We start from the raw sequence: 15,374 nt of genomic DNA, 5'->3' as shown, positions 1-15,374 counted from the left end.
AAACATCAGGAGGTTCTCGTTCCGCACCTGTTGTCTGTTTTCAACACTTCCTATGAGTTGGGTGTGTTGCCAAGTTCTATGAGAGAGGCGGTGGTTGTGGTTCTTCCTAAGCCCGGAAAGGATCTCACTAAGGTAGACTTATACAGACCCATCTCGCTTCTAACGATATCAAACTGTTGGCCAAGGTACTGGCGAATAGATTGCTCTCTGTTATCTCCCATATTATTGAGGACCAATGTGGCTTTATGCCAGGAAAGGCTACCTCCTTTAATTTGCGCCGGCTGTTTCTCAATTTGCAACTACAGTCGCTGTCGGGGGGTGTGTCCGGCGGTGGTTTCACTCGACGCTGCCAAAGCTTTTGACAGCATTGAGTGGTTGAGTGGGACTACCTGTGGGCGGTCATGTCAAAACTGGGATTCGGACCGGTGTATATTAAATGGGTACTATAGTCAGCCACGGGCCCGTGTCTGGGTCGACGGAAGGCTCTCATGGATGGTGGCATTGGAGAGGGGAACTAAGCAGGGTTGTCCTTTGTCGCCCCTCCTTTCTGGTATTGCGATCGAGCCATTGGCATGTGTGCTGCGGTCCACCCCGTTGATTAGAGGTCTGCGGAGAGGGGAGGTGGAGGAAAGAATTTCGCTATACGCGGATGAAATGCTTCTGTATGTTTGAGATCTGGCTTCATCGATAGATCCTATTATGACGTTAATATCAGACTTCGGCAGTATATTAACTGGAATAAGTCGGTCATTCTCCCGCTGTGCCCTCTACCTCAGTCCTTGTGCCTGAAGCATGTTGATCTCAAGGTGGTTTCGTAATTTAAATATCTGGGTGTTGATGTCTCGACCAACCTGCAGGCTTATATAGCAGATAATCTGTTACCGTTATTGGTCAAATTTAAAATAAAAACAGCTGTCTGGAATAAGCTTCCCCTCTCGGTGGTAGGTCGAGGGAATCTTATCAAGATGATTTTTATGCCACAGTTATTATACATCCTACACAACTCGCCAGTTTGGGTAGCTCAGCGTCACTTCTATAAGATTCAGCAAATTTTCAGTTCATTGGTATAGAAAGCCAGTCGAAGTAGAATTCGGTATGAGACTTTACAGAAAGGGAAGGAAATGGGGGGGCTTGCTCTGCCGAACCCCTTTTTATATTTTTTGGCAGCTCAACTACAGCACTTTAAAGGCTGGGGTGGGACAACAGGAGCTGGGAAAAGCGGGGAATTGGTCACATGGGCAACCGGGTATGGTCCTCCAATGGCGATTCTGGAAAAAGACCTGGTGGAGCCAGTGAAGTCCCTCCCAATCTTTAAACTAATGCGCACAGTATAGGCTAAATCTCGGGAGGTTTTAAATGTAGCGGATATGCTCAACTTATCACCGATCTGGAATAATCCTAATTTGGTGGAGTTATTTGGGCTGTCTGGTTTTAAGGGTTGGGAGCGTAAAGGGCTGTGGAGAGTAGGTCAGCTTTATACCCAGGGTACCCTGAAGCAGTATGAACAACTCCGTACAGAATTTGAGCTGGAGTCCAGGCAATTCTATAAGTACCTACAGCTTCGGCATGCCATAACCACACAGACCAAAGGTGGGCCATTGGTTTTTGCTTCCCACCAGGTGTTGTTTATGCTGGCGGAGGCGGGACCCTCTAGAGGGGCGATTTCTAGGGCATATTGGGCAATGCAGGAGGAGAATCTGAAAAAATATCCATTAACGATTAGAAGCAAATGAGAGAAAGATGTAGGCCCTATCTCAGATGCTCAGTGGAAGGAGGTGTTGGCGCTAACTCCGGCTTTGTCACTTAGTGAGACGGCGAGATTATCTCAGATCTTTCTTCTGCATAGACTCAGATCGCCACTCCTTCTGGAGAAGATAGGGTCTCGTCCTGATTCCTCTTGTCCAAAATGTAGGATGGATGAAGCTGGATTGTTGCATATGATCTGGAGCTGTAGGGCACTACATAAATATTGGTCGAAGATACTGTCTTTGATTAATAAAATATATAGTGCTACGTACATGCTAGATGCTAGGATGTGTATACTGGGGTTATTCGACTCTGACTCCTTACAGCCTCCCATTAAGATAGGCATAAATAGGATCTTATATCAGGCCAGGAAAACCATTGCTGCTGAATGGATTAATCCGTCTCCTCCTAGTTTTGCGGAATATAACTTTCCCATGACGTCAGCGCTTATTATCTATGTACTGTTACATCACTGTATAATATACCTTTCCCATAACGTTAGCGCTTAATATCTATGTACTGTGACATCACTGTGTAATATAACTTTCCCATGGCGTCAGCGCTTATTATCTATGCACTGTGACATCACTGTGTGTAATAACCCTTTCCCATGACTTGAGCGCTTATTATCTATGTACTGTGACATCACTGTGTGTAATATAACTTTCCCCTCTATTACTTAGTTTGGAGATATCCCAAATTGTTTTGTTATTGATAGCGGATATTATTAAAAAGACTATAGAAGTACAAATAGAAGGAGATCCAGCAGTGTGTGTATTAGGAGGCACAACACAATTTCGGATTTAAAAAATGGATAAGAGGGTACTTTGCAAACTCCTATTTCAGGCAAGCCTTATTACGGTATAACTAAAAAGTGGATTGAAAAGGACCCACCCTTGGTGGCAGATTGGAGGAGATTGGTGGAAAATATGATAAAGATGGAGAGAACAATATACAATAACAGGGGAATGAAGGACTATTTTGATAAGTTTTGGAAAGGATGGTTAACCAATAAGAATGCATGAGATAAAAGATTAGGAGTATGAAGATGATTAAGAAGAAGGAAAAGGAGAAAAGAGAAAAAATAAAATTTATATTAAAATATTATTATTATTTTTTTCTCTCTCAGGGGTGGGTGAGAGGAGGTAGGGTAAAAACATAAATAATAGAAAATATTTAGTTGTTTTATATAATTATGTATTTTGTGTTTTCTTGAATATGAATAAAAAAGAAAAAGAAAAATACCTTTCCCATGACTCTAGTGCTTATTATCTATGTACTGTGACATCACTGTGTAATATAACTTTCCTATGACTTCAGTGCTTATTATCTATGTACTGTGACATCACTGTGTGTAATATAACTTTCCCATGACTTCAGTGCTTATTATCTATGTACTGTGACGTCACTGTGTGTAATATAACTTTCCCATGATGTCAGCGCTTATTATCTATGTACTGTGACATCACTGTGTAATATACCTTTCCCATGACTTCAGTGCCTATTATCTATGTACTGTGACATCACTGTGTAATATAACTTTCCCATGACTTCAGTGCTTATTATCTATGTACTGTGACATCACTGTGTAATATAACTTTCCCATTATGTCAGCGCTTATTATCTATGCACTGTGACATCACTGTGTAATATAACTTTCCCATGACTTCAGTGCTTATTATCTATGTACTGTGACATCACTGTGTAATATAACTTTCCCATGACTTCAGTGCTTATTATCTATGTACTGTGACATCACTGTGTGTAATATAACTTTCCCATTATGTCAGCGCTTATTATCTATGCACTGTGACATCACTGTGTGTAATATAACTTTCCCATGACTTCAGTGCTTATTATCTATGTACTGTGACATCACTGTGTAATATAACTTTCCCCTGACTTCAGTGCTTATTATCGATGTACTGTGACATCACTGTGTAATATAACTTTCCCATGACTTCAGTGCTTATTATCTATGTACTGTGACATCACTGTGTAATATAACTTTCCCCTGACTTCAGTGCTTATTATCGATGTACTGTGACATCACTGTGTAATATACCTTTCCCATGACTTCAGTACTTATTATCTATGTACTGTGACATCACTGTGTGTAATATAACTTTCCCATGACTTCAGTGCTTATTATCTATGTAATGTGACATCACTGTGTGTAATATAACTTTCCCATGACTTCAGTACTTATTATCGATGTACTGTGACATCACTGTGTAAAATACAGTTGCCAGAAATAGTATGTGAACCCTTTGGAATGATATGGATTTCTGCACAAATTGGTCATAAAATATGATCTGATCTTCATCTAAGTCACAACAATAGACAATCACAGTCTGCTAAACTAATAACACACACAGAATTAATTGTTAGCATGTTTATTCTTGCAATTGTGACTTTCTTACAGTGCTTATTATCTATGTACTGTGACATCACTGTGTGTAATAACCCTTTCCCATGACGTCAGCGCTTATTATCTATGTACTGTGACATCACTGTGTGTAATAATCCTTTCCCATGACTTCAGCGCTTACTATCTACGTATTGTGACATCACTTTTTTTCTTAGTTTTGTGACATCACTTTGTGTGTTATCCTCTACAGCGACATCACTGTGCATATAATCCCTGCACTGTGACATCACTACGTCTATCATTCCTGTGCTGCTACTTCATTTTGGCTGTTCATCATTGTGTACATTAGACAGTTTTTCAGTAAATGAGATGCAGAGGTTGCAGCTATACATAGGAACTAGTGCCTGATCTTCCAACAGTTCTGATAAATGCGAGTGAAATAAAGTGGAGATCCAAACAAATACAACGCTCTGTTCGATTTTTTTTTTTTTATTATATATTAGGATTGGATACAAAAAAGGGCAGATTAGCCTTCCTTTACATACATATCCTGTCTTTATTATTCACTCCTAGTTTTAAGTAAAAAAAAAAAAAGAAAAACATGGAATCTGCGCTGTGTGTTCAGGACCTTACAGAATGCACATTAAAACTAAGAAATAACTGGTCTTAATTTTATTAATTTAACTTGTTGAGTATGTCCTGCAGTGGTTTGACTAATACTCACTAAGGATTTCTACACCTTTCACAATGTGAGTACACATTCTGCAATTTATTACAGTAATTACTGGCCGAGCCGATTCAATGCCAATTTTAATAAATCATTTTTGCAAACAAAAAGTGAAATTCTATTAGTATCAAAAGAAAAGTGTCCTGTATAGAATATGTAGCTGTCCTACTAAATGTGGTATAAGATTACCTTCTTGTCACTATTATCATAGTGATGATGCAAAAGTTTAGGAATTTACATTTATTGTCCTAAATCTGACAATATGTATTTGATCGAATTTATGTATTTAGTCACAGATTTTGGCATGATCAGCCAAAAATCGAATGTGTATAAAACAGCCTAACAATCCCAGGAAGGGCAGAACGATCAGACGTGTTGAATTACAAGAGCACTTGTGTTCATGAGGAGGTTGGAGGAGACAGCTCTTGGACATTTGTTCAACAGCTATCTAATGTCTATTGCCAGCTTAAAGGAATACAATATAGAAAACCTATGCTTAGGATAGATCATCAATATCTGATTGGTGGGGTTCTGACTCCCTGCACCCTCACTGACAACCTCTTTGAGGAGGCCACGCTCTGGTCAGTGCTGCGGCCTCCTCACAGAAGACCCACACCAGTCAGATATTGATGACCTATCCTGAGGATAGGTCATTAATATTGAACTCCCAGAAAACCCTTTTAACTAAAGACCATTTAGTCTAGAAATTGCTGACAATATATATATGACAGATACAGTAATCGGTCTGTTCACTTAGGGTGAGCGACCAATCTCTCAACATTAAAACTGCTCAGTGCATTGGGTTCACAACTTCACATATTTTATGAACAATTATTCCAGGAGACTTCTATTATTGTCCATACAGAAGCTGGATTATTTGCCAAAATTTGAGCTGCGTTATGTTGTCAACGTGCTTTGGGAGATGCTCATCGGAAAGTGGTTGTCTAGAGTCACCTCTTGATGTGACTTGCACCGAACCATAGACAGGATTGCTCTCCTGAACCTGAAAAAAGAGGGTAGTTTTAAGGCTTAGTATGCATATCCATTTATAATATTTTAAGGTGAATGCCTACCATATTCTCCAGATCAACATATGGAGAACTAGTGCCTGATCTTCCAACAGTTCTGATAAATGCGAGTGAAATAAAGTGGAGATCCAAACAAATACAACGCTCTGTTCGATTTTTTTTTTTTTATTATATATTAGGATTGGATACAAAAAAGGGCAGATTAGCCTTCCTTTACATACATATCCTGTCTTTATTATTCACTCCTAGTTTTAAGTAAAAAAAAAAAAAGAAAAACATGGAATCTGCGCTGTGTGTTCAGGACCTTACAGAATGCACATTAAAACTAAGAAATAACTGGTCTTAATTTTATTAATTTAACTTGTTGAGTATGTCCTGCAGTGGTTTGACTAATACTCACTAAGGATTTCTACACCTTTCACAATGTGAGTACACATTCTGCAATTTATTACAGTAATTACTGGCCGAGCCGATTCAATGCCAATTTTAATAAATCATTTTTGCAAACAAAAAGTGAAATTCTATTAGTATCAAAAGAAAAGTGTCCTGTATAGAATATGTAGCTGTCCTACTAAATGTGGTATAAGATTACCTTCTTGTCACTATTATCATAGTGATGATGCAAAAGTTTAGGAATTTACATTTATTGTCCTAAATCTGACAATATGTATTTGATCGAATTTATGTATTTAGTCACAGATTTTGGCATGATCAGCCAAAAATCGAATGTGTATAAAACAGCCTAACAATCCCAGGAAGGGCAGAACGATCAGACGTGTTGAATTACAAGAGCACTTGTGTTCATGAGGAGGTTGGAGGAGACAGCTCTTGGACATTTGTTCAACAGCTATCTAATGTCTATTGCCAGCTTAAAGGAATACAATATAGAAAACCTATGCTTAGGATAGATCATCAATATCTGATTGGTGGGGTTCTGACTCCCTGCACCCTCACTGACAACCTCTTTGAGGAGGCCACGCTCTGGTCAGTGCTGCGGCCTCCTCACAGAAGACCCACACCAGTCAGATATTGATGACCTATCCTGAGGATAGGTCATTAATATTGAACTCCCAGAAAACCCTTTTAACTAAAGACCATTTAGTCTAGAAATTGCTGACAATATATATATGACAGATACAGTAATCGGTCTGTTCACTTAGGGTGAGCGACCAATCTCTCAACATTAAAACTGCTCAGTGCATTGGGTTCACAACTTCACATATTTTATGAACAATTATTCCAGGAGACTTCTATTATTGTCCATACAGAAGCTGGATTATTTGCCAAAATTTGAGCTGCGTTATGTTGTCAACGTGCTTTGGGAGATGCTCATCGGAAAGTGGTTGTCTAGAGTCACCTCTTGATGTGACTTGCACCGAACCATAGACAGGATTGCTCTCCTGAACCTGAAAAAAGAGGGTAGTTTTAAGGCTTAGTATGCATATCCATTTATAATATTTTAAGGTGAATGCCTACCATATTCTCCAGATCAACATATGGAGAACTAGTGCCTGATCTTCCAACAGTTCTGATAAATGCGAGTGAAATAAAGTGGAGATCCAAACAAATACAACGCTCTGTTCGATTTTTTTTTTTTTATTATATATTAGGATTGGATACAAAAAAGGGCAGATTAGCCTTCCTTTACATACATATCCTGTCTTTATTATTCACTCCTAGTTTTAAGTAAAAAAAAAAAAAGAAAAACATGGAATCTGCGCTGTGTGTTCAGGACCTTACAGAATGCACATTAAAACTAAGAAATAACTGGTCTTAATTTTATTAATTTAACTTGTTGAGTATGTCCTGCAGTGGTTTGACTAATACTCACTAAGGATTTCTACACCTTTCACAATGTGAGTACACATTCTGCAATTTATTACAGTAATTACTGGCCGAGCCGATTCAATGCCAATTTTAATAAATCATTTTTGCAAACAAAAAGTGAAATTCTATTAGTATCAAAATCAACAGGCGAAGGGGGCGTTTTTTTTTAAAGGAGGATGCGGCGGCTACCAGCAAGTAACCGCCCTACTTGCTGGTAGCCAGGTAATTAACATATTATAAAAGTGCGGTTTTTAAAGAAACTAAGCCACAGAAAAAGGGAAGAGCACTATATATTGAATAATCGCACTATAAGGATTTTAATTAGCCCAAAAATGAAAAATGACTTTTGGGGGGTGACAGAAGCCTTTTAACTAATATAAGCTTTAGTGTGTCTTTTACAGACTGAGGTCATGATGATGTTTTTTCACCAAGTAGAGGACTCATTAGTTTATCTGCATCTAAAGCATTTACAGTAATGGAAAAGGAAAAAAGAATATGGCAATATGGAAATGATGGAGAGTGTTATATGTTGTGATCAAAGTTCCAAGATCATTTCTTTACATACAGTTGTTCCACAGATTTTTTTTTTGTCAGGCATCACTTTTTTTTCTGACTGACAGCACTGTTTTTCATCTTCTTTTTTTCAGGACTGTTGATGGATGTGGATCCACTGTGTCACTTAAATAGCTTTGGCTTGGGGCTACTCCTAAGGGCATTATCTAAGTTGCTCCCCAGGTATTCACCTTTAACCTCTATAAAGGGACCTAGACTTTGCTGCAGGGAACAACCAGGCAGCTACCTTTTGAAGTAGTCTTGGTTCAAGTGACCACTGACTAATGCAGAGCACCGGGGGAACAGGCAACAACCATAGTCATGGTGGGCAGCTCAGGGTCAGAACAGAGAACAGTTGGAGATCAGGTCCACAGAACAGGCAAATTAAACTAGAACCTATTGCTCAGGCACCTTCCCACAGGAGAAGGTGCCTACAGTACCTCAAGGTAACCAGCCATTAGGGTTAGGGTACTTGTGTGCTGGCCCTTTCAGAGCCAGAGGGAGCACACATGCACGCAACCTACAGGCAAAGAAGAGCATTGTCGACAGAAAGCAGGGCTCAGCCTGCATGGAAGGAGCAATACTACTCGTGTTGTCAGGACCACCGGGCAGGAAGAGGAAGACCCCGGTGGGAACAAACTGCTGAAGCCCTGCAGCTATGGAGCCAGTGAGCAAGGCGGTGGCAGTGAGAACATTGTTGAAGTGTTCACTGTGCCTACTAGATGAAGGTGTACATCTTTTGTTGCCCGAAACACTTCAGAATTCATCCTGCTGCTTTTGTCAGCAGTCACATCATAAATAAATACAAGAGAAACAGTTCCATTGGCAGCCATACATGCTCATGCCATGACTCTGGTGAAGTCTTCTTTTGATTGTTGACTTTGACACACATACACCTACCTCCTGGAGAGTGTTCTTGATCCGGCCAACTATTGTGAAGGGTGTTTTCTTCACCAGGGAAATAATTCTTTGGTCATCCACCACAGTTGTTTTACGTGGTCTTCCGGGTCTTCTGGTGCGTTCCCTCTTTTTAAGAAAGTTCCAAACAGTTGTTTTGGCCACACCTAATGTTTTTGCTATCTCTCTGATGGGTTTGTTTTGTTTTTTCAGCCTAATGATGGCTTGCTTCACTGATATTGACAGCTCTTTGGATCTCATCTTGAGAGTTGACAGCAACAGATTCCAAATGCAAATAGCACACTTGAAATGACATTGTAATGGGGATAATTAGGGAATAACACACACCTGGCCATGGAACAGCTGAAAAGCCAATTGTCCCATTACTTTTGGTCCCTTAACAAGTGGGAGGCACATATGCAAACTGTTGTAATTCCTACACCGTTCACCTGATTTGGATGTAAATACCCTAAAATTAAAGCTGGCAGTCTGCAGTTAAAGCACATCTTGTTTGTTTAATTTCAAATCCATTGTGGTGGTGTATAGAGCCAAAAATGTTAGAATTGTGTCAATGTCCCAATATTTATGGACCTGGCTGTATGTAACTGAAACTATTATTGTATGTAATACCTCTAAGGTATCTACTGGCAGTAAACAATAGAATTATTTCCTGACATATACATCAAATAGATGCCTTAAATTTGATGTGAGCCTAAAGAACAAAAGTTGACATGTAATAGTAAAAAAAAAAAAGATAAAAAGGCACTTACTTTTTATTTGCAATTACATATATGCAAGGATTGTAGAAAGTTGAAGACTTGGCAAAGAGCGGAGCTATGATAGCCATTGCTGGTGAAATGTGTTTAGGATCCCCAAACGATGACCACAGGCAGACAATAGAATATGGGGACCAGGCTACCAGAAACATCAAAATCATCACTACAGACATCTGCAAACAGAAATGTGGCAACACTCACTATCATTACTAGGTCACGGTTATGTTGTATTTTAGGAATACGTGCTAAGTAATATAAACATGCTCATATTTTTGTATATTTACTATTTGTTTTATCACTGAATTATTTGCTTCTGTGTTACTGCAAGAAGGTGGTACTGGTAACAGGTGAATTGAAGGTAATTACCTTTTTATTATCTTTATATTAATACATTGCAGAATCAGTCTACTAACACTATATGGGGGAAATCTACTATGAAACTTGCACCAGTTTTCTGGTGTAAAAAATCTGCTAATCTTGGCATATTGGTTTTGTGCAAAAATGTCACCACCAGACATCTGAGAAGCTCTGACAGATGCCTTTCAGAACCTCCTCCTTGAGCTTCCTTTTGCTTTGCTTTCATTTTCTCATCTCGTTAGCCTCTCACAGCTGTCATGTAGTTGCACTGATTGCATCCCTTTAAATCCCTTCCCAGACTGCTCCACTTTGCGATTTATATTCCTTCCTGGAGTGTGTGCATGCTGATCCTACTTCTGAGTCTTCTACAGATAAGTTTTGTTCATTCATTTGTGTTTTTCTGTTTGCTGGATCCCAGGTGACCCTGACTCCCTCCGTATTAAGTGTAGGGAGCCGGTGGCCGTGTCCCCTCACTATTATAGGGTGTTCAGGTGTTATACAGTCGAGGTACGAGGATATGCGATCATCTACCATTGGGATTTTCTCATAGGCTGAGCAGTCAGGGAGAGTGCCAGGTCTGATGCAGGGCTCTCCCTTTTGTTCCTTAGTTTTGGATTCAGTCAGTCGGATATTCATTTTGTGTCTTCTAGTTTCCTGTACACCTTCCGTGACAAAAAATGTGAAATTTTTTGGTTGTTGGCCACTCTTTCCACTTTTCGAAAAAGCAGATCGATCTTAGTGGGAGGGACAGATTTGCTATTATTTATGATTTATTATTTTACTGATGTAGTTTGCTTTTTTGGTGCATTGACTGCCAGAAGATGAACAAACTTAATACACATAATACACAATCAAATTGGTTCATCTTACTCGAGTGCACCTCTGATTAAAGGGGTATTCTTATCTTAATAATCACTGTTAAATATGTTAATGATTTGATAGTGATCATTTTTCTAAATACATGTTATTAGCCAATTCCCACCCTTTTTTAGAAAATAAGTCCCCTCTCACCTGATGTTGTCTTTGGTCTCCCCTGGTTACGGCCACCTCTCCTGTCGAATCCCGCCGGGCCGCGCTTGCGCAGAAGACTGAAGATTCTCTCCTGGCCGGGCCGCGCAATGTCCTGAACGCGCATGCCGCCGTGCATGCGCCATGATGACTTCTTCCTGGCCAGTATAGTACAGAGCCGCGAACGCGCACGCCGACTCTGTACTATACAGGCAAGGAATAAGTCACCATGGCGCATGCGTGGCGGCGTGCGCGTTCAGGACATTGCGCGGCCCAGCCGGGAGAAAATCTTCAGTCTTCTGCACAAGCAGGAAGTGAACGTCGCGCTCAAGGAAGGTAAGTATGAAAAGGGAAGATGAGAATACCCCTTTAACCCCTTCCCGACCTATGACGTGTATACTCGTCATAAAACACTGCTAGTTAGTGCTCCATGACGAGTATATTCGTCATGGCATTAAACTGTCACCATGTCTGCAGACATGGTGACAGCGCTGAGTGCCGGCTGTTACACACAGCCAGGCACCCAGTGTCAATGCCGAGGGGGGTCCTGTGACCCCCCCCCTATCGGCGATTGCTTCAAACCGCAGGTCAATTCAGACCTGCGGTTTTTAGCGCTTTATGCCGTTTCTGATCCCTGCGGTCCCTGACCGCAGGGATCAGAAACTTTAAAATTACCAAAATCACGTTTTTTTTACCCCCCCCTGCACCCCTGAATAGTATTATGTGGGCGGGTGGTGCAGGGGGAGGGTTGCGGGCGGTGCGGGCCGTGCGGGAGGCGGGCGGTGCGGCAGGCGGGATCGCGATCCCCCGCCCGCCTCCCCTTCAATAATCGTTGGTGTACAGTGGGTATACCAGGGTGCCAGCACATTGCTGGCACCCTGGTATAAACGGCTGACATCGTTGATGCGATGTCAGCCGTTTAACCCTTTCCATACAGCGGTCCGTACGGACCGCTGTATGGAAAAGGTTAACAGTAAGAGAGAGCTCCCTCCCTCTCCGATCGGGGGGCTGCTGTGCCTTTGCAGCCCCCGATGGGAGAGGGAGAGAGCCCCCAGACAGTCCCCCGCCAGCCCCGTCCTCACCCTTCCCCGTCTGCGCAGTTGTGACAGACGGGGAAGGTTCCCATGGCAACAGGATGCCTTCTCAGGCATCCTGCTGTCCATGGTACTGAACAGATCTATGCTGAAAGCATAGGTCTGTTCAGGCAAACTGTAAGTAAAATACAGTGCAGTACTGTATAGTATATTGTACTGTACTGTATTATACAGACATCAGACCCACTGGATCTTCAAGAACCAAGTGGGTCTGGGTAAAAAAAAATGTTAAAAAAAGTGAAAAAAGTAAAAGATAAAAAAAAAACATTTATCACTGAATAAAAATAAAATAAATAAAAAACGCTACACATATTAGGTATCGCCGCGTCCGCAACGACCTGATCTATAAAACAATCATGTTAATTTCCCCGCACGGTGAACGCCATAAAAATAAAAAAATAAAAACTATGAGGAAATAGAAATTTTGCCCACCTTACTTCCCAAAAAAGATAATAAAAGTGATCAAAAAAGTCACATGTACGCCAAAATAGTGCCAATCCAACCGTCACCTCATCCCGCAAAAAATGAGCCCCTACATGAGACAATCGCCTAAAAACTGAAAAAACTATGGCTCTCAGACTATGGAGACACTAAAACATGATTTTTTTTTGTTTCAAAAATGATATTATTGTGTAAAACCTAGATAAATTAAAAAAAGGTAGACATATTAGGTATTGCCACGTCCGTAAGAACCTGCTCTATAAAAATACCACATGACCTAACCCCTCAGGTGAACACTGTAAAAAAAATTAAATAAAAACGGTGTCAAAAAAGCCATTTTTTTGTTACCTTACATCACAAAAAGTGTAATAGCAAGCGATAAAAAAGTCATATGCACCCCAAAATAGTACCAATCTAACTGTCATCTCATCCCGCAAAAATGATACCCAACCTGAGACAATCGACTAAAAACTGAAAAAACTATGGCTCTCAGACTATGGAGACACTAAAACATGATTTTTTTTTGTTTCAAAAATGATATTATTGTGTAAAACCTAGATAAATTTAAAAAAGGCAGACATATTAGGTATTGCCACGTCCGTAAGAACCTGCTCTATAAAAATACCACATGACCTAACCCCTCAGGTGAACACTGTAAAAAAAATTAAATAAAAACGGTGTCAAAAAAGCCATTTTTTTGTTACCTTACATCACAAAAAGTGTAATAGCAAGCGATCAAAAAGTCATATGCACCCCAAAATAGTACCAATCTAACCGTCATCTCATCCCGCAAAAATGATACCCAACCTGAGACAATCGACTAAAAACTGAAAAAACTATGGCTCTCAGACTATGGAGACACTAAAACATGATTTTTTTTTGTTTCAAAAATGATATTATTGTGTAAAACCTAGATAAATTTAAAAAAGGTAGACATATTAGGTATTGCCACGTCCGTAAGAACCTGCTCTATAAAAATACCACATGACCTAACCCCTCAGGTGAACACTGTAAAAAAAATTAAATAAAAACGGTGTCAAAAAAGCCATTTTTTTGTTACCTTACATCACAAAAAGTGTAATAGCAAGCGATAAAAAAGTCATATGCACCCCAAAATAGTACCAATCTAACTGTCATCTCATCCCGCAAAAATGATACCCAACCTGAGACAATCGACTAAAAACTGAAAAAACTATGGCTCTCAGACTATGGAGACACTAAAACATGATTTTTTTTTGTTTCAAAAATGATATTATTGTGTAAAACCTAGATAAATTTAAAAAAGGCAGACATATTAGGTATTGCCACGTCCGTAAGAACCTGCTCTATAAAAATACCACATGACCTAACCCCTCAGGTGAACACTGTAAAAAAAATTAAATAAAAACGGTGTCAAAAAAGCCATTTTTTTGTTACCTTACATCACAAAAAGTGTAATAGCAAGCGATCAAAAAGTCATATGCACCCCAAAATAGTACCAATCTAACCGTCATCTCATCCCGCAAAAATGATACCCAACCTGAGACAATCGACTAAAAACTGAAAAAACTATGGCTCTCAGACTATGGAGACACTAAAACATGATTTTTTTTTGTTTCAAAAATGATATTATTGTGTAAAACCTAGATAAATTTAAAAAAGGTAGACATATTAGGTATTGCCACGTCCGTAAGAACCTGCTCTATAAAAATACCACATGACCTAACCCCTCAGGTGAACACTGTAAAAAAAATTAAATAAAAACGGTGTCAAAAAAGCCATTTTTTTGTTACCTTACATCACAAAAAGTGTAATAGCAAGCGATCAAAAAGTCATATGCACCCCAAAATAGTACCAATCTAACCGTCATCTCATCCCGCAAAAATGATACCCAACCTGAGACAATCGACTAAAAACTGAAAAAACTATGGCTCTCAGACTATAGAGATACTAAAACATGATTTTTTTTGTTTCAAAAATGATTTTATTGTGTAAAACCTAGATAAATTAAAAAAGGTAGACATATTAGGTATTGCCACGTCCGTAGGAACTTGCTCTATAACAATAGCACATAATCGTACCTGTCAGATGAACGTTGCAAATAATAAAAAATAAAAACAGTGCCAAAACACCTATTTTTTGGGAAATTTTCCATTTTAATCAATTTTTTCCCGTAACAAAGCAAGGGTTAACAGCCAAATAAAACTCAATATTTATTGGCCTGATTCTGTAGTTTATATAAATGCCCCATATGTGGTCGTAAACTGCTGTATGGCCACACGGCAGGGCACAGAAGGAAAGGAACGCCATATGGTTTTTGGAAGGCAGTTTTTGCTGGACTGGTATTTTTGACACCATGTCCCATTTGAAGCCCCCTGATGCACCCCTAGAGTAGAAACTCCAAAAAGTGACCCCATTTTGGAAACTACACCCCTCAAGATATTCAAAACTGATTTTACAAACTGTGTTAACCCTTTAAGTGTTCCACAAGAGTTAGTGGCAAATGGAGATGAAATTTCAGAATTTCTATTTTTTGTTACTTTGCCTCACAAAAAGTGTAATATAGAGCAA

The 15,374-nt window shown here is 39.6% G+C and overlaps 1 protein-coding gene across 1 annotated transcript in view; it reads right to left on the bottom strand.

Moving 5' to 3' along the window:
• Positions 1-7,069: 7,069 nt before the first annotated feature.
• Positions 7,070-15,374, bottom strand: part of RRH (retinal pigment epithelium-derived rhodopsin homolog) — a 63,111-nt gene continuing 54,806 nt past the window's right edge. Inside the window, exons 7-8 of the mRNA XM_044277330.1 lie at positions 9,919-10,097; positions 7,070-7,278 (exon numbers count right to left, since the gene is read on the bottom strand). Coding sequence (XP_044133265.1) covers positions 7,173-7,278; positions 9,919-10,097 — 285 coding nt within the window. The 3' untranslated portion in view covers positions 7,070-7,172. The remainder of the gene's footprint in view (positions 7,279-9,918; positions 10,098-15,374) is intronic.

The sequence above is a fragment of the Bufo gargarizans genome, chromosome 1 (genome assembly GCF_014858855.1).
Source record: "Bufo gargarizans isolate SCDJY-AF-19 chromosome 1, ASM1485885v1, whole genome shotgun sequence".
Taxonomy (NCBI): domain Eukaryota; kingdom Metazoa; phylum Chordata; class Amphibia; order Anura; family Bufonidae; genus Bufo; species Bufo gargarizans.
This window is presented reverse-complemented; position numbering and strand designations above follow the sequence as displayed.